General features: G+C 45.6%; 2 protein-coding genes across 6 annotated transcripts in view; one reads left to right on the top strand and one right to left on the bottom strand.

Annotated features, from left to right (window-relative positions):
* The window catches only part of RHBDL3 (rhomboid like 3), a 64,177-nt gene extending 50,140 nt beyond the window's left edge, over nt 1-14,037 (top strand). For all 5 annotated transcript variants that reach the window (XM_027654394.1, XM_027654391.1, XM_027654390.1 and 2 more), the window contains 4 exons: nt 2,720-2,832; nt 5,227-5,327; nt 7,893-7,953; nt 8,640-14,037. In XM_027654394.1, the coding sequence (XP_027510195.1) occupies nt 2,720-2,832; nt 5,227-5,327; nt 7,893-7,953; nt 8,640-8,911 (547 nt within the window). In that variant the 3' untranslated portion in view covers nt 8,912-14,037. The remainder of the gene's footprint in view (nt 1-2,719; nt 2,833-5,226; nt 5,328-7,892; nt 7,954-8,639) is intronic.
* Nucleotides 14,038-15,007: 970 nt separating this feature from the next.
* Nucleotides 15,008-21,324, bottom strand: CUNH17orf75 (chromosome unknown C17orf75 homolog). Its single transcript, XM_027654606.1, has 10 exons — nt 21,115-21,324; nt 20,812-20,880; nt 20,113-20,238; nt 19,565-19,705; nt 19,308-19,365; nt 18,515-18,634; nt 17,825-17,889; nt 17,568-17,704; nt 16,943-17,046; nt 15,008-16,366 (listed from the first exon to the last, which is right to left on the bottom strand). Exons 1-10 carry the CDS (start codon nt 21,240-21,242, stop codon nt 16,157-16,159), a joined length of 1,158 nt encoding a protein of 385 aa, XP_027510407.1. The 5' UTR covers nt 21,243-21,324; the 3' UTR covers nt 15,008-16,156.
* Between the last annotated feature and the right edge of the window lie 396 nt (nt 21,325-21,720).

Here is a 21,720-nt window from a genome sequence, read left to right as displayed (position 1 = left end):
GTCACACACTCCCAGGTTTATGTCACACACTCCCAGGTTTATGTCACCCCTGTGGCTGGCCCAGAGTGGAGCAGTGGGGAAGGTGTTGAGCAGAGGACTCCTTGTGCTGATGGATTCCAAATCCTTTAGCTACACGGCCTGAAAAACAATGGAGAGTCCCCCTGGAGCAATAAACCCCGTGATTTATCTGCAGTGTGTGGAGTTAAGCTAAATGTTCCTTTATTGCTGACTTCTGTGTGTGAAGCTCCTTTCTCGGGAGGAAAACCGATAAATCTTGGAAAGGTAATAATGTTTTTAGTGGATGCCCATCATTCTCCTCTCGTTTTCAAACGGGAGGATAACACAATGCCATGGGTCCATTGTTATCCTGCTTCCAGCTGAGACTTTTAAATGGAAATGTGGACTGCTCCTTAATTTAGTGCACCGGGTCTTTTTTTGAAGAGCCAGTGGCAGCCAGAAGGTGTTAGGGAAGGCAGCAGTTGCTAGGGCTTGGCTGGCTGTGCCTCTAGAAAGATTCCAAAAATGTACAGGCTGTGTGTTGGTCCTGGTGGAGGCAGCTTTGTCCAAGGCTGAAAAGGCAAAGTTGTAAATTCTGCCCTTCTGCTTTCATGAAAAGCAGACGTTGATTATCTGAAGCCCACACATTTGTATCACTGCCATAACTAATGACTTGCATTGATGCTCAGTCCCATTTGTTTGGTCCCAGGGAAGGAGAAAGTCTTTAATAAATCAATGAAATTGTCATTTCAAGAATGACACATTCAGCACTGGCAAAGGGTAATTATATTTTATGGGTTCTTATTGACTGTGGAGACTTCAAAGCTCTTATCATGATGGGGAAGAGAAGTGAATGGGATTGCTCCTGGGAAGTCTTTTAAGAACAGCTGTGAATCAGAGCAGTCCCTTTAGAGTCCAGGATAAACTTTGCTGAGCTCTTACAAAAACTTCCTTTGAAAAATCAGACCCAGGGCTTTGTGTGAGAATGTCAGGTGGCACCTCATGACGTTGTGTGCCAGCCAAGGCTTCTGCCCTCCTCTCTGGGAAAGGGCACTGGGATGCTTTGACTCTTCTCTGTGATCTCAGTCTGACCTTTGCTGGTTGTTCCTAATCCAGTTCCTGAGTTCTGTGAACACACAGGGCCAGAACAAGTGCCAGAGTATGACCATGTCCAGTGGCTTCCAAAGCCTTGAGGAAGGGAATGAAAGAACTCAGCTCCATGCAGCAGCTTCCCATGATGACAAATTGCAGTGCTGAGTGTCTCGTGCAGGAGAGAAATTTATCTTTGGAGAGCAATTCAATGCAAACAAAAATATTAAGATGTCAGGAAAGGACTGTTTCCTGCAGTATCATTTCTAGCAGTTTTTTCCGGTCCAACTTTAAATTCTCATTTATGAGACTGTTCTGTCATTACTGCATCTCACCAGCAGTATTTTTCCCTGATGTATATGGGAAATTGCTATGGTAACATGAAAAAAAGACCAAAACAGTGGAAATGCATACAACTTAAACCAAAGATTGCTGGTGGCTGCCTGTGAGCCACCCTTTTCTTGTGCAAAATGGGATGTAGGTTATCAAAGCATTAGCTACCTTGCTTTCTTTTCCCCCCAAAGACATTTGCCTTCTGTGTTAAGGTACCACTATGTCATTTAGATCCACCTGCTTTGTGAGCAGACTCAAGTACTCTCCACACAAAAAGCAGGATACTCTGGCTCCAGTGGGATGTCACAGCCCTGTGAGCCCAGGCGAAATCTCAGGCACTACCTTGGTGTTGAGGACCCTGTTCAGGGGCCTGGTGCTGTTTTTACCTCACTGGAAGATCCTGCAGATGGAAAATATTTGTATAGAGCTTTGAAAAGTGGCAGGACAGTTTTGTTAAGTTGTATTGATTAGAGCACCAAAGAACTTGCTTTGAAACTATTGATTCAGCTCAGGCCAAAGCTGCTGCACTGGAGCCTTTACCCAACCTGCACATCAGAGCTGTCCCACTCTGCCCCCAGGCTGCAGGTGGCTCTGCACAGTGGGACAGGGGGGTTTCTCCAAGGGTCCTCTCAGCTCTTCCCGTGGTCTTCAGCAGGAGTTTTCTATGGACAGTACTGAAAACAAGGATAGGTGAAGAGAGAGCTTCAGTGAATACACCTGGCCCCTGACCAGAGATCAGAACACCCTGTGCTTCCCACTCTGACCAGGATCACATGGAATTAGGCACGGAAAAGAGTCAAACAGCACACACTGTTAAGCAGCATTATGGTTCAACTGCCTTGGAACTTCCAGACTCACCTCATTCTTAACACCCCCTCCCCATCATGGCACTGTGATGTGCCGGGAAAGGCTCTGTCATTAGGAGGGGAGAGGAGAAGAGCAGGTCAAATTTCTCCCTTCTGTTCCAGGCTCTGCTGCCATCTTGCTGCTTTTTTTTGACAAGTCATTTAACTCCTTCAAACAAAGAAAAAAAGAAAAAATAATTCTGACTAAGAACCAAACGTTCTGTGAGGTCTTTGGCTGAAAGGACCTGGGTGGATATGAAAAAGATAAAAGCAGCAAGGAGGGAAGAAACATCCCAGCTCTGGGCATGAGTTTTTCAGGAACCATTGTTTTTCCCAGCGTTACAATCTACTTACGTGAAGCAGGTGCTGTTTGATTTTTCTTTCCAAGATATCTCTGCCTCAAGGGTAGACAAAGAGTTGGAAGAGAGGACAACTGGTGTTTTTCCTTGCTGCAGGATAGAACACCTTGGACTCAACGTTGTCCTTCAGCTCCTGGTCGGGGTTCCCCTGGAGATGGTGCACGGAGCCGCGAGGATCAGCTTCGTGTACGTCGCAGGAGTTGTGGCAGGTAGGTGACACCTCTGGATGCCCCAGGTGGAGAAGCTGCTGAAAATGGCCTGTGCTGACTTTTGTGTAGGAGAAATGTTTTGTGACTTCTGGGATCATGAGAAGAGCAGTCACTGATCTTCTGTGCATCGAAATCCTTCTGGGGGCTGGAAGTGGGAACTATGGTACAGCTGGACATCTATTTCTATCCAGCCACAGGCTCTGCGTTTAGGAGACCTCCTAAAAAAGCACCAACAACCTGCTGCTTTAAAATAGCCTTATTTTAGATGGTCTTGCTGAATGTGGAGGTGATGCTGGTCCTGTGCCAGATCTGCCTCCATTTGTCCTATCAGCTTTCTACAGCCTGAGTAAGCAGGAAGTATTTGGTTGTAGGTTGTGAGCAGTGCACAGCAGTCTGGAAAATTCATCTGATCATGAAACCATGGGGTTTGATTGATTTTCAGCTTGTACTGTATTGCTTTTATTTATGTTTGGAATTTCCAGCAGTTCGGAGGTGATGGAAGTTAGCTGACAATAGATCAACATCTTATTAAAACAGGAGGAGGGTGTGAGAACAACCAGAAGCTTCACAGTGGAACTCAGACAATGACTGACTGCCTCAGTTCCAGATTTATGGTGTTTGGTTGGGTGTATTTTCCCAGCTACGTAATTATTTTTTTTCCATAATGAGCAGATAAAGCCTTTATAAAATGGGCTGTGTTGGGTACTAATAAATCCTACATTCCAGGAGAGAGATTGTGGAAAGAGTAATTGGACTAGGACACAGGACGAGGCCCAGTACAAACACCACACTATTTAATGCAGAGAAAGGAATTAGCAGACCAGCTCCACTGTTCCTGGACTGTGATTTTAAAAAGCACTCACTGAAGTGGTTCCCAGTTTGCAACTTCCCAGCTTTTCTGCATAGATACATCCACCAAAGCCTGGAGATTCACTCATGTGTGTAAATACACTCACCTGTGCCAGGTGAGGGAGGCAGGGGAACACTGAACCTGCTGCAGTTGAGCCCAGGGGAACACTGCGAGTTTCCAGCTGCCTCTCACCTTCCTGAGGACATGGGCTTGCCTTTCCCACCTTATGACATATAAATTCTAGAAGAAAGTGCCAAGTGGAAAGGGAAAACTTCCTTTCTTGGTGCAGAATGGAACTACAAATGTGACCAGACAGTGCCAGGCAGAAAAACATCCCTTGATACCCATTGGAGTTGTTAGGCAGTTGTGAAACGTGCTTAATTCTTTGATATGTGCCAGGAGAGAGAGAAGTAGATATACTCATGATGAGGATGTGGCAATATAAGGATAAGTCAGCTCCTAAACAGTCAGGAATAAACAGTAGAATGTAGATGTGGGCCACAATTTTATGGGTTTTTTCTCATCTGTCTGACATTACTGAGAAACACGTTGAAGCTGAAATTGAGAGTCTCAGTGCAGCGTCTGAGGACTTAACTGCGAGTTCTCATTACTCCTTCCTTTATTCCTCATTAACATTTTCCTTAATGGCAGTGTTGAGGAGCTGAGGAGTCTCAGGGCCATACAGTGAAGGAGGGAGCTGTCAGCACAGTCGGCTGGTGGAACCTCAGCACTTTCTTGACCCAGAACCAGCTGAGCAATCAGCACAGAAGTTCGTTAGATTATGTACTACCGAAGACTCTCTCAAGATTTGCTAAAGTGTCTTTTTCCTGTTCCTGCTCATCAAAAAGATCTTCATTATCCCTGTCTTGTGACACCAAGTCTGCCTTTGTCTCTCTAGCTCTGAAATTACTCTTAAATTTGGCAATGAAAGGAGCTTTGAGCAGATCCAAGCCTCCAGCTGGGATAAGCAGAAGCAGCGTCTGTGTTTGGGTGCATTGTTACCAGTGGTGCCTTTATGTGATTGACCTGTCACTTTGCTGTCATGTGTCTCCTGCCCCCATCCAGGATATTTTTAGCTGGTTTTACTCTGAAGTTTTAAAAGTAACAGGCTGTGCTTTGATCAGAGGCCTATGCTAAGTTACAAGTCCAGAGTTCCTTCTCCCTGTGCAAATATTTGTCTTGCCAACATGGGAGCTCCTTCTATTTTATCTTCAGGTGAGAAACAGGACACAGACATTTGTCTGTCTCCTGCTTCCTTGTTATTTCAATCAGGGTATAAGTGCCTTTTTGTAGCACAGGTCTAAAGATACTTTGCTGCCTTGCTTGGCTGCTTTTAAAGTAGGTGCAGAGGAATCAATCACTCACTGTCTTGGCAGTTTTACAGGACTGGGTTGGCTCCACAAGCCAATCGATTCCCCCTTCTTTCTCTTTCTGTATTACTGACCTGCAGCAATTAGCACAACCAGGCAGTAGCAGGGATGTGGGGGAGGAGAAGGTGTGTTTTTTTGGCTGGCAGTTGTCCCAAACCCTTGTTCTTTCTGCAGGGTCCCTGGCAGTGTCAGTGGCTGACATGAGGGCGCCGGTGGTGGGCTCCTCTGGAGGTGTGTATGCTCTTGTCTCCGCTCACTTGGCCAATATAGTGATGGTGAGTACCAGAAGGACTGTCTGACCTCTCCAAAGTGAGCCAGGTGGCCCAAAGGGCTTGGAAATAAGGCCTGGCTCAGCTGTTGGTCATTCAGAGTTAAGTCTTGTCTCAGTGGTGTGCTCCTGCAATGGGAATGTGACACTGGGGCTGGTGGCTCGGTCCCCTGATGATTGGCAGCTCGCCAGGAGAAGCCAAAAGTGCTGGTATTCCGAGACTTATCAGTGTTCTCCAGGCTATCAGCTATCCTTGCAAGGGCTGCCAAGTGTTTGAGAAGAAGGAGCTGCCTGGCTCTGCAGAAGGTGCAGACATGTTTCTGTCTGCATGTGCCATGTAATTTTAGTGGGCATCTAATGAAATTTAGTGCTCAGTGAACTCATGTGCAGAATGTCCCTTATCTCCATTTGTAAAACCCAGACTGGAGTGATCTAGTGATGCCTCTTTTGGCTGTTTCACCTAATGAAATACTTCACAAAGGTCAGTAAACAGCAGCAGCAACATTCCTCTAAAGGTGGAAGCAGGAGCTCCACCCCAGCCCTCCCTAGGTGGTGGCAGAGCCCAGCACATCTGCCTGGGGGACTCCTCAGCTGACACTGGCAAAAAGGGCTTTGCTGAGAGAGGACTGTGTGTGGTGGCACAGGGGTGCATGTCTGTCCTGTGCCAGCAATGCCAGAGCAGAATAACCATAAAAATTATGATAATCCTTCTCCCCTGGCTCTGAGTGGGAAGATAACATGGTTTGGCTGCAGCAGAGAAAGAAAGTCTGTTGGGTGGGTGCTGGCAAACATGTGAGTGTGTGGTGGTCCTGGAGTCGAGCCTAAAAGAAAACCTTGTACTTAAAGCTTGTGTGCAGTGCAGTCAGCAGGCTCCAGCTGTGCCCCACAATGGTGCTGCTCCAGACAGGCTTTGGAGCAGCTGGAAGCAGGGAAATGAGTGATTTCCTGAGCAGAATTGGTCTCCTTTGCCATCTTCAAGCTTTTCAGAGCATGAATGAGCTGGGGCTGGTGTCCAAATTAGGACACTTGAGGGCTGGCAGAGGCAGGGAGTGGAGGAGAGGGGCTACCCTGTACCACAGGGTTTCTGCTGGGGAATTGCCTCCTTAGATACAGCTATTTTTAGTATGATTTGTACTCCCTGCCACAGTGCCAACAGAAGCAGGAGGGAGCTTCCTCTGCCTCCCAGGGTGGGAATGCAGACACAGGGGTTTTAACACTACAATTCATAGGAACAAAGGTTGCTTTAGAGGAAGAGGCTCCGCCAGAGGTGTGTGGAAAGTCTTCAGCAGTTACCTTCCCAGACTTCTTCAAACATCACAAAGTGGTCTGTGATTTCACTACTCATTGGCCTCCTCCAAATTTATTTAGCAATTGCAACCTTAGCATCTATATTTCCCCATTATCCATTGCCTCTGTTATCATCTGAAGTTACTTTTGCTGCCTTTCCAGTTCTGGTGGAAGGGTTTTTTTGCTTTTCTTTCCCCCTCTCTGTCTTTGCTCACTTCTTGTCTAGATGTGATGCTGAAGGACACTGTGGCTGTTTGCTGGCAAAGCACAGCCTGGCACAGGTGCTTTGGGTGCTGGGAGAGGAGGAACTGGTTCAAGGAGGGTCTCTTGAACCCACTGTTCCCCTGAGCCTCCCGACAGTGAAAGGAAATGGGAACATTCCTGCTTGTAAAAAGAAATATTACTGGAATTAAATACACAAAATAACCAACAGGGGGAGGCAATAAAGCATGTCACCCCAAGGAAAAGAGTGAGGGGAGGAATTCAAAGCAGCTACATGGAAATGAAAGCTGAAGAAAGCAGCACAGTATTAATCAGCATGAGCTCAGAGCTTTCTGACTGGGTTGGGTTTCTCTGTGGAGAGAGAGAAAATGAGTTACTTATTTTGTAGAGATTGCATTTTTGCAGCCCCAGAAGTGATTTACAGACAGATACCACATCAACCTTGAATATATATAACACATATTGCAAAATATTTCTTCAGCAGGCTGAAAAGTCAATGGGTGCCATTAAAGTTAGGCTGAAGAGTTTACAAGCATTTTTTTTAATTATTATTTCTTCAGTGTGATGAACAGGGAGGTTTTCATGAGAGACCTGACTATCTTGGGATCTCAGACTGCTTTCAATGGGAGAAATTTCATTTAGTCACTGGATAATAATAATGGTGTAGTCATGCTTCTGAGTTCCTCAAAATTTGATCTCTTTTTCTGCTTGAAAATGTTGTGCAAATGAGAAAGGAGGAATTTAAATATTTCTCCTGTGATTTCTGATTACCATTCAGAGATTCTTCTCCCACTATATTGATTAATGACCAAGTCTGAAGAGAGAGGAGGCTGAATCCAGGCTTTCTTATGGCACTGTTTCCTTGTTATGCTTTTACTGAGGTCTTTATTATTTCTGTATGCTCAGCTAAAGGTCTGAGCTGCAGAATTTCATATATCCTTTATGGCCATGGCCTCTGGGACTGACAGATCTGTGTGTGGAATGGTGGGTGGAGAGAATAGATCCAAGTGTAATAGCCAGGTTTGGATGCAGCACCACTTTGTTTTCCTTGTCTCTCTTCCAGAACTGGTCTGGGATGAAGTGCCAATTCAAGCTGCTGCGCATGGCTGTCGCCTTGATCTGTAGTGAGTATCACACAGGCCTTGGCATGCAGGAATCCTGCTTTGTTAGTCCTTGTCATAACAGTTCATGCTGATTCAGGGAGTTTGACTTTGCAGCAGTTTTGGTGGGAACTTGCAGCTGGACCCTCTGGCAGCACAAACCACGCCACTCTCAACTGCAGATTTTGGCTTTCAACACCATGGTTTGTGAACGAGGGTTTGTCATCAGCCAGCTTGTGGTGTTTGTGGAGATGTGGGACTTAAACACCTTCTCCTGGGATTCCTAAAACAAGCAATGCTTTTGTAATGAGAATACTTGGGTTTCCTGGGGCACTTCCTATCTGGGGTGGCAGCAGCATTATCCACACACTAATGAATTATCTTCCAGCCATATCCCCAGGGTGGCACAACAAGGGAAACTAAGCCATGTGTTCATCACAGACAGCTGTCTTCAAATTCCAACTCTTTTTTTTATGGTTTTGGTATAAATTTTGGGAGGGGAATATCCCCACCTATCTACACTCCCACTTACCAAGCACTGGGGACACCTCGTTTCTGTGCACCACAGTCCTGACACAGCTCAGGCTTCCCAGCTTCCCTGAGCTCACCGTGCCGGGCAATTTCTCCCTCTCTCTGGGGACACAGTGCTGCCTGCCAGATGGACTCGAGAAGGGACAGACAATTAATTTATCTTTCCTCCTTTGTTCCAGTGAGCTTTGAATTCGGCAGAGCCGTGTGGCTGCGGTTCCACCCCTCGGCGTACCCGCCGTGCCCCCACCCCAGCTTCATGGCCCACCTGGGAGGGGTCATGGTGGGAATCACCCTGGGAGTCGTCATCCTGAGGAACTATGAGCAGAGACTCCAAGATCAGACTTTATGGTGGATCTTCCTTTCTATTTATGTCATTTTTGTCTTGTTTGCCATCTTCTGGAACATTTTTGCCTACAGCCTGCTGGATCTAAAGCTACCTCCCCCTCCCTGAAACCACGGGACAGAGAACTGGAGAGCGGAAATCATCTGTCAGCTGTGTGGCATGAATGGAGATGGAGGATCTATTTTTGTGTTTAACTTAGGGGAGGATGATTCTTCTCAACACAAGTGTGTGCTGGAGGAGATGCTTAAGGATCTCATGAAAGAATGGGCTGATCAGTTTGTCCACAAATCCAGCAGGTTCTGCAGTCCTGGCTGGCCGTGCCCTGCGGTTTGTGCCCTGCCCCTGGGCGCTCACTGCCTGGGCTGTTGGCACACATCAACGTTCTGTAGGAGGTATCTGTATTTCCCAGGTCAGTGCTGGAATTAGGGCCAATTGCAGAGTGAATCTCCTCAATGTTACTGGACACTAAAAGGGAAAAAGAGCAGACATTTACTAATTAGAGACTCCCATGGTACTCACAGGGCGGCTTGAGTCTGGTCTCTATGGACACATCTGACTGTTCAGCCATACCAGTGCCACTGTCTAATTACTTGAATGGTTCCGAAGGTATTTTAGCCTGTGGTGAAACTTGTCTTGCACAACTTTCAAAGGAATCAGCAGAACTTAATCACACAAAGTGATGGAGACTGGGCTTCAACCACAGGTCAAATGAAATTGCACTATAAACATTGGGAATCTTAAAGTGTTGTGGACACCAGGCAGAGGTGACTTCTACTGTGCATGTTTCACTTGATTTTAATTAATTAGTCCCCCCCTCCCCAGCCTACTGTGGCAAGAGGGTGTGGCTGGGGTTTCTTTTTTGAGGGATGAAGAAAAGGAGGGCAAATGTTCATTTGTGGTTTTATCAGAGGACAATCAAGTGCTGTTTTTTTCTCACTGTATTTCTGGCCACGCTGACCTAACACCTGGCCTTGCAGTGAGCTCCTAGGAAGGATCTCAACTCTTCCAGCAGGTTCTTCCTAGAAAAGTGGGACCAGGATCACCTACAGCAGCCCAGGGTGGGAACTATCCAGCCTTTGCAACCATACAGTCCATTTGGGGCCAGGTCCACTGAAGGCAGTGGAGTTAAATCAGGTTGTGTGCAGCACTGGTTTCCCACAGAAGTGGAAATGGTGTTATGGTGCTACAGTGATCATTGTCAAACAGATAAAACTGGTTTTAAGGTGACTGCTGCATTTTGAAGGTGCCTCTCCCTGAGGCAATGGGTGTTCAGGAGCTCCAAACAAGAGTTAGTTGCAATGTTGCCTTTTTCTTTAACGTTGGCCAAGGCCAGGTCCAGGCAGTGTGACTGGGCTGTGGCACAGTCCACACAGTTGCCTGCAGGGACCTGGGGACCACAGGGGAACATCTGTGGCATGAGCAGTGCCTACAGGTACTCCTGTCTGTAAGGTGCTTAACTTACTTGTCACTTTAGAGAGCTGCCAAACCACAGTCCAGGAATGTGGGTGCCCTCCTTTTCTCTCCTCTTTACCCACCTATTGGATGGTCTGGATAAAGAAGCCAGAAGAGTCTCTCCAGACAAGCTCCTCTTTTCCTTTTTTCCCTTTCCCTGCTGGTGCCCAGGCACAACCCCCTGAGCCTTCCACAGCACATTTCACAGGCACTGTGGTAGTTGTGTAGCAAAATGTCTCTGTGTCATGGGCTTTATTCTCTCAGCTGTGTTATCTCTGCTGCCATATGATACCACAAGCTGGTAGGAGTCTGTCCTTCTAGAGGGGATATTCACAAGTGCTTCTCAGCTGCCCCCTTCTTTGCCTCCTGTGGGAAAAATAACTGTGGTTTGAGGGGTGAAGTTCTGCTCCCACAAAATGCACTGGAAAAAACTTCTGTTGCCTCGGGGAAAGGGAGGTGGGAGAAAATAAATGAAAAAAGCCTTACCTGAAAAGAAACAATTTTGGCACCCTTGTGCACAGAAATGGGATTTCTGAGGGTGACAGCACCTTTGTTGTTCTGCATGGCCAGTGCAGTGCTTGTGGGCCCTCAGACCCAGGAGCAAGAGGAAGAGATAAGGGTCAGAGCTCTGTTCGGGTTCCCTGTGCCCTTTCACCTCTGCAGTTCAGATCCAGATGGAAGCAGTCATGAGAGTTCCCTTGGATTGTTCCAGGTGCTGGCCCAAGGAGTGCTGTAGCAGTGGAGATCATCTCCTTGTGGAGCTGCAGGGGAGCAGGAGAGCGGGGAGAGTGCTGGCAGAGACGTGGTTAACAAGTAAGGAGGACATTCCTTCCCTCACCTATTGCTAAGCCTTTCTCCTTAAAGATGCCTTTAAACAGAGGTGACCAGGACTGGGAGTTCCCCTGAAGTTTTAGGGAAACTTTTAAAATGTTGGTAGGAAATTCCAATTGCAAAAAAACCCCCTCCAAACTATTTTGTCTGTAATTTACCAGAGTACAATGTGCACCAATTGGCTTTTATTTTTGGTTTCTCAGCTGAAAGCTACTTAATGCCCATCAGATTCTTCCCAGTGAGGGTTCCTGTGCCTGCCAGTGTGTGCTCTGGGGTGAAGCAGCAAGATGCAGATTCATGAGCCACCAGTTATCAGCCTGACCATGGCCAAACATGCCTTTGGTCTGCTCAGGAGTGGGAAGGAGCTGAACAGAGTAATGCAGACCCCCCTCTCTGGTCCTTTATCCATAGATTAATGGAGTTTACATGAACTGGTTGAAAACAGCTCTGAGGTTGAGCTTATGACTTGTTCTTTTAAACTGTTGTTCATCTTCCTGACTTCCATTCTGTCTCCCCATACCCTGCCTGAGCAAGTCTACAAACAGCCCTGGGGACCAGAAAGGCCAGACTTTAAAGCAGTACTAGATTTATTGGGAGTGAAGCAATGAAACCCTCTCACATTCCTGCTCATCAGAGCTGAAATCTCCCCCCATACATGGAGCAGGTTGTGTGCTAGGAATCGATCAGCCCACGGAGTCAGGAGCAGCACCAAGTGCTTAAGCTTTTGTAATTATTTCTTTTAATCACTAAAATTACAGTGTGAGAACTTGTTATGTTTCTACAGAGTACTGTGAGTTCTGGTTATGTTGTTTTCTAACACACCCAGGAGTGCCACAGTGCTGCAGCACCACAGAGCTGAGAGCAGCCAGGCTTTCCTGTTACCTCCAGATGTCCTTGGAGCTGCTGGCTCGTGTCAGAGCCGGAATATTCCCCATCCTGCTCCTTTGTGGTTCCAACTTGTCCCAGTCAGCAACGTGTTCCTGAAGGAGTGTCCTCCGAGAGACTGTTTTTGGTGATTCCTATGGTTTTATTTCAGCTGCTGCCAGGATTTTACATCAGTCACATAAAATGTGACTTTATTGACCCTCTCCCGGCTGTGCAGTGCCAGAGCAGAAGGACTGTCACCCACGGACAGGTTTGAACAGGGCACCTGAGAGGGAGTTATTTTGTGCTGTGTCCCTGAGTGAGGACACAACACCTGAAAAGAATCAGCCGTTTCTGTGCAGGGATTCCCTTGCAGAGAGCACGTTGCAGGTCCAGCGGGGATGGGGCAGGAGCAGTGCGGTACCCGGGAGTGCGGGATGTGGAGCTTCCAGGGACACCTGCCGGCAGCGCGGAGGCAAGACGGGAGCCGGCTCCTGCCTTCCCTAGGACGGGATCCGGCTCCTGCCTCTTCCCCAGCACGGGATCCAGCTCCTGCCTTCCCCAGGACAGGCAGGAGAAGGGGCTCAGGCAGCCGTGGGGAGCAGGAGGAGGAAGGAGGAGAACCAGGTAGATCAAAGTCCAAATGGCACCTTTTATTCCCTCATGCTTGGAGACAGATAAAGATTAATTTTACACAGGGTGATAACACAGGAAGGAGGAGGGAGAGAGTTGTAGTGCAGTGACGGGAGAGGAGGGAGGTTACCAGAAACAGTCCCTGAGTGAGATGTAGCAGAGTCGTAAATATGCTGATGAATTTACATTTGCTGAGTTCTTAAGACAACATTTTGTGTCACTGTTCCCCCGTCAGTCGAGGAGGAATCTTAGCACTTACATGGCATATTGTGATTTTTCACTACTTGCTCCTTTGGCAGTGGGAAGTATGTTATCAACAGGGAAGGGGGAGGCTGGAGAAATTGTTACTAGAAATAAAGCTTGGGGATTCTGCATCCCAAGACCTTGCTCCTTCTGATGGATTACACTGCCTATGTGTTTCAGATCAGATCAGACCATTTCAGTTTGAGCTGGGCTAGGAAGGATGAACCTGACACTTTACAGCTGGCACTAACCTGACTCTGTGCTGACCTCGAGGCAGCTGCTGCTCTGTGCCAATATTTCATCTCACAGCATCTCCTGTGGGCAGGACTTTCACACATTCTTCAGTGAGTAAAGAGCTCAAAGTCTGTTTACACAGATTCCAGCTCAGCTCAATTAGTTTGGAAACCCCATCCTCTGGCTTTACCCAAAGTGGAACTGGAGAATGTGGGTGCACTTCAACACCAGCCACCTCTGGGGACAAGCTGGGCCCTGGAGCAGCCAGGCCAGCACCTCTGAATGCTGCTGCTCTCCTGTTTCCTCACAGAGGTGGCTGCTCTGCAGTGCTCTGGGGCAGAACTCAGAGGTTCCTCCTGCAATCACTGATGCCAAGAGCTGGTTATGAAGGAAAACAGTGCATTCTGCAGCTCTGTAAAAAAAGAATCATACTTAAGACAGGAACCAAGCTTGTTTAAGGGCAAATGTATTTTTAATGTCACCATTAATCATTGGCTTTTAATTGGAAAAAGCTTTCTAATGAGGTATTTCTGAAATGCCAGTAGGAGTACAGAAAATTTATGTTTCAGGGTACTTTACAGCAGGAGCACAAAATATTCCCTAGGCCTGACTTAAGTAGCAAAAGTACCTTATTTTCAGTGAGCTTGATAGACACGTTGTCACTGACTCTCTCCTGACTCCCCCACAGTGTCTGTTTAGTTTGCAAATAAAGCCAGATTTATGCAGCTTTTCTTTTGCTTACACTGCTAATGTTAACAACACATCCGAGTGTTAAACACAAAGCACTAAACTAAGTGATTTTCTGCCTTAAAATACTGAACAAATGATACTTTCCCGTGAAGGGCTAGTAAAACAAAGTGATACTTGCAAGGTAAGATGCTATGGTACGTCTCCAAATATTTTTGTATTGTGTACATTCTGTATATTTTTGTTGTAACAATATTATTTGAGCGCAGAATCCATTAAAATTTTTTTTGTGGTGGTTTTTTTTTTGTTTGTTTTCTGTTTCATTTTTCTTTTCTTTTTTAATAAAATTAAGTATCACGTGCCAAAAAACAACCAAGAAAAAACTTTCAAGGACGGTTTTGTCAGTTTGTCTGTAATTAACACATTATTTAACAAGAGAGCAATTGGTTTGGAGCTCTGCAATGGAATCTTCTAAGGATGACATTGGTAACTCATTTTTATGTCTGTCTAGGAGATAAAGGGGAGAGTAAAGTGCAGCTTCACTTCTTTTGGGACATAATGAGGATGCAGAACCAGCTTGGGACTTGCATGGAAATTCAGGTCTTGTCCCACGTTTTGGCAGCAGCCACTGCAGTGCAGCAGTGACCTCAGCACTGCAGGGAAGGTGACTACCAAGAACATTAAACTGTTTAAATGTTGTTATTGGGGAGGAGGGTTGTGCTCTTTAAACATCAGTCTCTACTGAGTGTCTTTAAATCTGAGAGCCAACACATTCTGATCTCTTGAACCGACAGAGGAAACAACATATCCAGAAAGTTCCAATGTGGAAGCGGGAGGTTTATTTTGAAAAATATTTTATGTTTTTGTTGGGATTTTGTGGGTTAAAGTGTAACTTCCAGGGATGAAGATGTGACCAGCAGCAGCTCCTGTCAGATGTGTTATTCCTAAGGGAGGAGATCACTGCTACTATGTGTGGGACTCAGCTCTTCCTGGCAGCTCTCTGGAGACACTGAAATCTCTCTGTTCATTACCTGAGGACTTCCAGCAAGAAGGTAGGGTGGGTTTTGTCGCTGTTTGTCAGGTGACACAAGAAGTCTCACTGCCTACGAGCACCAAACTTTTTTCTCGCTACCTGTTCTTCACATCCCACTTATCTTTTTGAGCACTGAGCTGTGAATATGACACTTGCAGCTCCTCTGCATTCTGTGATAACGGGTTTTACACAGAAGACATCAAGGACAACACTCATTTGCAATTTACAGGCACACTACTAAGGATTTGAGTTTATTGTAAACTTTATTCCACACAGTGGTGTCACAGGAAAGCACCAAACTTCTGTCATCACAGTACAGAGCAGAGGCACAACAGTCACACTGAACCACGTTCGTCACAGTCACTGTTTCAGGGAGAATTCTCCCAACAGCCTCTGCTGCAAAGGGAAACCACAGGAGTTTTGCTGTTATCAGGTTTGCAGAAATCATCCTCATTTAGGAGGTCTCTCAGAGACCTTGTGAGTTTGGATTCCAGCTGTAGCCAAAGATTTCCTTCAGTATTCTGCTGCCCACCTGTCCTATGACGTGGGAAAGAATTCATTGCTGAAATACAACAAAATATTGTAAAGTCCGAACCTGGGAACTTAATTTACTTCAATTCTGAAAAAGTTTCATGTAATTTAAAGTTAATATTTAATCTGTAAAATTTTCAGATTTAATTCTTCCCAATTAAAAAACATATGATGATTTACAGTTATGCAAAATGGGTACTAAGAACATAGAAAGGTGCTGATCACACCACAAACTAAGAAAGAAGGGATTCATCAAATAGCTTGGGAACTTCAGATACCTGTCCTGTGTCACTGAAACTGTTCAGTCTTTAGGCAGCTCTGTCTCATACCATTTAATGACTGGTTTATCCAGTGACAGAACAGTCAGTTTGAAAGCAGAATGCACAAAGTGGCTACAGACTTGTTACCTATGTTCTCTTATATAATCTGATTAATTCATTTACTATAATCTATCCAGATGTTTGTGCTCCTTTATTAAAACAAAGTAGCCAGATCCTAATGATTACACATGATAATTTTGAAGACATTTAAAATATTTAAAACACTGAAATGCTTGCCAGGTAAGGGATTTGGGGTTGGGTTTTCTTTCCTGTAGTGACTGTAAAAAACAAACATCATGATTTCCTCAGAACAGGAGCAAGTCAGCTGGAGAATCTGGTAAGCACTAAAAACTATGCAGGAGTTTGTATGATCTGATATTTACACATTAAAAAGCTCCATCTGAAATAGAAAAAAGGCAGGTGAAGCTCCAACTTAAGTTTGACTTGGGTAATACTTTTAAATATAAATTAAAAATTCTGCAATAGCTTCACAGAAGAAATGAGTGATTTATACGTAAGGTAATTTTAAGCCACGGCTGTTTCCCTCATGAATTCCTCGAGGACGGTCACTACGTTCCTGGCTTCTGGCATCTCTGCATGCTCCACTTTGACAATCTTCAGGAGGATGTCTCCACTGCCACAGTTCTTCAGGAACAGGTAGCACTTGAACAGGGCATAGTGGTTCATCTCAGCCTGGCGGATAAACCTCTTCAGGTTGTTAATGTCCTGGATGGCCTAAAAGAGTAAGCAGAGCATATTCTTATCCTTCTGTGTGGAAAGAAAGCACATGACCATGTGGGAAATGAAGGATGAATAGCAGGAGAAGCAAAAGCATTTCCAATAGCAATTTTGTGTTACTACTCAAGAGTAATGTAAGAATGGAGTACTGTCCCTGATGTATGTGACCACTGGTACTGTGGGTATAACTTGGTGTGCCCAAACTTGCAGCAAGAATTCCCCTATTGTGGCAGCTCACCTAAGAAGTGTTAACTACTGAACCCGTGTCACCAGTTACACCATATTGTGTGTGCACAGCTCAGATTAGCAGGATTTAAAGAAAGGAAAAAAAAAAGAAAAGGTGGGGTTTATTTTAAATGAGAAAACACCTTTGGAACGTTCCCTGAGGAAACTTCCATCCTGCTTTACAGGGGTCAACTGCAGCAAGCCAGGCCTCAAATTAAACTTCAGGGTTACTCAGTTAATGACATACAGACACTGTAAATAACCTACAACATTTTTTTGCTGCAAGAAGAGTATTTGCTCCCTCAGCAACCTGTCTTCTTCAAGTCTTTAACTTATATGAACATGTACCTTCAGTTTGAAGTTTTCCAAAATCTGCCGGAAGAGAAATGGATTGCCACCTTCAGCACCGTTCACAAAAGCCTGCATCCAGTCCTCACAGAATCTGTTGCTCCCTGTTACATGTTCAGGAACATGGAGAAGAGTAAATGAGCTCCACATAAATACACAGCTGCATTCACCTGGTTTAATCCCTCTCATGTAACAACTGATAGTCGTATGCCTGGGCCAGGAAATAAGTTTTGAGGAAAAACAGTATATGTGGAAGAGAAAAGCTAACACAGCTACAGTGATTACATGACACTGTTATGATTGTTGAATCCCTTTTCACAGCATTTGTTAAAATCACAACAGGAATAATAAATTTTGCAGATTCCCTGAATTGTACAAGTATTTTCATAGGGATGAATGATGGGTGTTATTATCAAGCATTTTCAACCCAGAGTTCCAGTGTCTGGGGTAACAAACCACCCTGCTACTTCCTAGGACAGGTGTTGTGGTTTCCAGCCAGAATCCCAACTTTCTGGGCAGGAGCCTGCAAGTTTCTGAATATCCTCAACAGCCTCTGGGATGCCCAGCTCTGAGCAGCTGCAGGATCCCAGGGAGGCACATGAAGCATTCCCAGCTGTGATCTCACCTGCATTGTGTAACTGGGGCTGAGCTGCACTGCAGTCTATAACCAGGGACTTGTGCTGTTCCTCGGTCATGGCAATGCACAGGGAGGTCATTGTGCCCTCCTGGACCAGTCCTTGCAGGCTGGCAGCTGCCAGGAACCTGGCACAGAGAGCTCTTGTGAACTGCTTGATTCTTTACAGCTCCTGGACAGCAGGGAGGAGGCTGTCACACACAGAAGCCAAGTTACTCACAGGTTCCTTGGTCCCAAAGTATCTTTACCTGCTGATGTCCTTTTCTGTTCTTTCATCTGCATTTTTTACTTCTACAGGAGTATAACTCAAAGCCTGAACACAAACAAAGAAAAAAGCTGGATGTAACATTGCGATTACTTCTGTTGCTATATTGCAATTATGAGCAATAAATACATAATGTGGTACTTTAAAAATTGTTCTTTTCAAGGCAGTACTCCATGTTCTAGTTATTGCAGCTGGTTTTGCACTCAGGAGAAATTCAGCAGTTATACTCTGTTAGCTATTCCATCCAAAGCCTCCTCAATCTCAGGGATTAGAGCTAGGATTAGTTTCTTTTCTGTTTCCAGTGAATTACAGGAGGCACATACACAATATAACACCCCTTTTTGTTCAGGGGAATTATAGCAGGGACAGCCTGCTCAGGCTATTTCTAATTTTCTTATTCGAATTTCAACGTGGGCACTGTTAGGTAATTTTATATGAGTTAACTATAATAATTAATAGAAGAAATTGTTACATGTTTCCTTAGCAATAAAGCAGGGAAAAGGTACTTGTGCTGAATTAAAAAAGAAAAGAAAAAAAAAAAAAAGAAAGAAGAAAAAAGCTGCTCTTCATTTCCTCCTGCTGGGAAAGCAAATGCGGAAACATTTTAACTATGTTGGAGTCACTGAGGTGCCTTCTGAAGGTTTTTTAGTTACCCAGTTTTAAATACACTTACAGCATGTAACAGAGAGGCCAGTTTGTCCTGGAAGAGCTGCACCACCCTCTGGATCGGGCAGATGGCGTCCTCAAACCAGCTCCTCAAGAAGGGGCTCACACAGCTCTCCAAGTTCTTTTGCTGTGACAGGTTGAAACGTTAAAGCTTTAACTACAAATTAGATTTCTACACAAATAGAAGCCTATTAATAATCTACTCAACCTAAGATATTTGGATGTCAGAGCCTTCTTAATCCTAAACCACAGAGAACTAAAATAATGAGTTTGACATTTAAAGCCGCACTTTATCAGCAATGAAAGGCTTTGCATTTTAAGGAACAGCCAGAACTGAAATATTATGGTATAAATTGATCAAAGACCACGCAACAGCAGACTGGATGACAAAGAGACTTAAGAGAAAGAGTTTCCACTAGAAAAATGTGACAAGAAACCTACAAAAAATCCTTCCTTAACATTCAAAAGGGGTAAGAATCGAGGTGGACATTGATAATTTCCTTGTAGACCATTATCTTTTATTAGTCATTTTTCTCTCCAAATCTAACTAACTAACCTTTAAGAGATTCATGACTAGCACAAAAATTATCCCCCTTCTGTTTATTTTTCCTTTTGACTTGTGTGGTTGAGAGCACTTTAGACATTCATTGTCACTACAGTGAATCAAGTATCTCTCACAGTGTTTTACTGCTACTTAAAACACCTATTTTGGCTCTACAGACTAAATCTTCCAGATTGTCTTAGCAATTCATTTGGGTAAATATTCATTTTCACCACTTAAAGAAAGAGTTAGGCCTTACCTCCAAATCAAGGTTTGTCTTCAGACTTTGAATGTATTTGTCCAGCTCAAGTCTGAAAGTATCTTCTTAAGGAAAATAAGGTGCATCAGATAAGACCTGCACTTTTCCCTTTCAGTATACGGCTGTCACTGACATTTTCAGTTACTGGAAGGTGTGCACAAATGAGCTGATTTCAGGTAGAAACAGACAAAATGACAGGATAATTTTTACATCATCTCCCTCTCCACACAGGTAAAGGAAGTCAGAGATAAGGATATAGTTCCAGACCTTTCTCTGAGCCACCTAAGAAACAGACCACATATTCTGGGGCATTGGCATCCGATTCCAGTGTTGCCATTTCTAAAAGATTTTCTTGTTGGAAACGACAGTAGTAACAACCAACTTTGCTTTCTGGTATGCTGTGAAAAAAAAAAAATAATTATTTTGTTCCATATACATCACAATAAATAAGTGCAAAAAGCAGACATACATGATTTCTGAGAGAATTTTCACCCACTAGCACTGGTGGCTCCTATGGTCATATATAAAGATCTTAGACCTTTTTATCCTCTGTGGTGTGATTAGAGTAGTTTAAAAGGAAATAATCATAAACACATGGACTGTTTTAAATTATTTACTGCAATATTTTTCTCAAAGCTACATAAAAAAGGAAAGTGCCTTTGTGTAAGGCTGTTATTAACAGTAGCAGTAAACTGAGAACATGGAACCGGGATTAGACCTAAGAGCAGCAGCAGACAGGCAAGATGTGCAGTGCTGCCAATGTTCCCTACAGCTTCTCATCCACAAATAATCCTAAATATTTTACCTGAGCCCCACTGAGGCTACACTGCCCATCCCTTCAAAGAGGGCTCCCTTAGTGAGGCGCTTGGCGATAAAACCGCGCAATTCTGTCTCCGCTTCAGCTGGTAAGTTCGTGTCCAGCAAGGTGAGGCTTTACAAACAAGAAGAAATTGTTAGCAAAAATCAAATGTTATCATTTTGTTTCACCAAGTGCAGAACCTGCCTCTAGCAGGGGGACCCCTGTGATCTCTCTCTGGTGACAGCTGACAGGTCTCTGACTTGTGGCCCATCAGGAGCAGTCAGTGATTTGTCCCTTCCCCAGGAGTCTGGAGTTATGGTGTCAGCTCCTGCTGACCTTCCCAGCAGCTCTTTCTTCCTACGTTTCCCTAGTTGTAATACAGAGCTTATGGAAAGATGTCCACTGAAAATTAATAAATTTTTGTTATCTGTTACCTATACGAAGACCTAAGTCAATATAGAAACATGAAGTAGCAAAGAAAAGAGAGTTCAAATTCAGAGATGATAGCTTATGTTTAATACATTATTTGAGCTATGCAGTTGTGTCCATTTCTCAGGTATTCCAGAAGAAGCACCCAGGGGACTCCAATCTGCTTTCACAGGGGTTTGTGCTTTGAAGGCACTGCAATGGACCTAACAGTGACCTGACAGCAATTCGGCAGAGACTTCAAAGCGTGTTGCAGGTGATTCTGCAGGTCGGCTTTACCTGAAGTCCTCGGTGGAGGGGGTGTGTGCCCCGGCCCCGCCATCCCCGCCGGCCGCTCCCTGCGCGGACCTGAAAGCCAAGGGATTCCCAGGATTGATTTTACACCCGTGACACGGAACAGGGACCGCGATAGGGAAAGGTACGGCCCGAGGGCGAGTCAAAGCAGCAGCACGGAATCGGTGCATTATGGGAGGGAAAGAATCTCATCCGGGAGAGAGAAGAGGGGAAAAAATACAGGGGATTCAGGGAGCTGGGAGCAGCCGAGGCCTGGGGCGGCCTCCCCGCGGGGACCCGGCGCCTCACCTGCGGTAGCCGTAGAGGCCGTGGTAGGTGCTGCCGTGCCGCTCCGGCCGCCGCTCCTCGCCCGCGCAGCCGCCCTCCTCGCTGCTCTCCAGCTCCCGCTCATCGCCGTCCGGCAGCGCCGGCAGCATCGCGGCCCGAGCCCTGAGCCCCGCCTGCCCCGCGGAGCCGCCCCGGAGCCGCCGAGGCGCGGTGGGTGCGCGGTGAACCCGCCCCGCTGAGCCCGCCCCGGGCCCGGCGCTGGGAGGAGCGTTCGGGGCCGCTGGAGGAGCCACGGGCCGAGTCCTCACCCCGCCGAGACCCAGCGTTTCACCAGCGTTTCACCAGCGTTTCACCAGCGCTGGAACGGCTCCGGCTGCCGCGGCTCCTGTTTGCGCAGCGTGCAGGACAATGCAGTACAGACCCCACGGGCCTGTGTCAGTACAGGCGATCCTTCACTGACCTAACGGCAGGACCCGCTCAAATCAAGTTTCATGGAATCACAGAATCACAGGATGGTTTAGGTTGAAAGAGACCTTAAAGATGATCTCGTTCCAACACCTTGCTATGGGGCATTTGACAGGATTAGCCGTGCTGTCTGTTTTAAAAAGCTCTGTCTCTGAAATATCT

Source organism: Corapipo altera, unplaced genomic scaffold, assembly GCF_003945725.1.
Source record: "Corapipo altera isolate COAL_440 unplaced genomic scaffold, ASM394572v1 343, whole genome shotgun sequence".
Taxonomy (NCBI): domain Eukaryota; kingdom Metazoa; phylum Chordata; class Aves; order Passeriformes; family Pipridae; genus Corapipo; species Corapipo altera.
This window is presented reverse-complemented; position numbering and strand designations above follow the sequence as displayed.

What these genes read in the sequence shown, in the direction of transcription:
- CUNH17orf75 (XM_027654606.1), bottom strand. Translation starts at nt 21,242, where the DNA reads ATGCTGCCGGCGCTGCCGGACGGCGATGAGCGGGAGCTGGAGAGCAGC. An exon ending in AGACAAACCTTGATTTGGAG is followed by an intron (nt 18,635 to 19,307) that starts GTAAGGCCTAAC and finishes AACCTGTCACAG; the next exon opens with CAAAAGAACTTGGAGAGCTG. An exon ending in ACAGAAAAGGACATCAGCAG is followed by an intron (nt 17,705 to 17,824) that starts GTAAAGATACTT and finishes TCTCTGTGCCAG; the next exon opens with GTTCCTGGCAGCTGCCAGCC.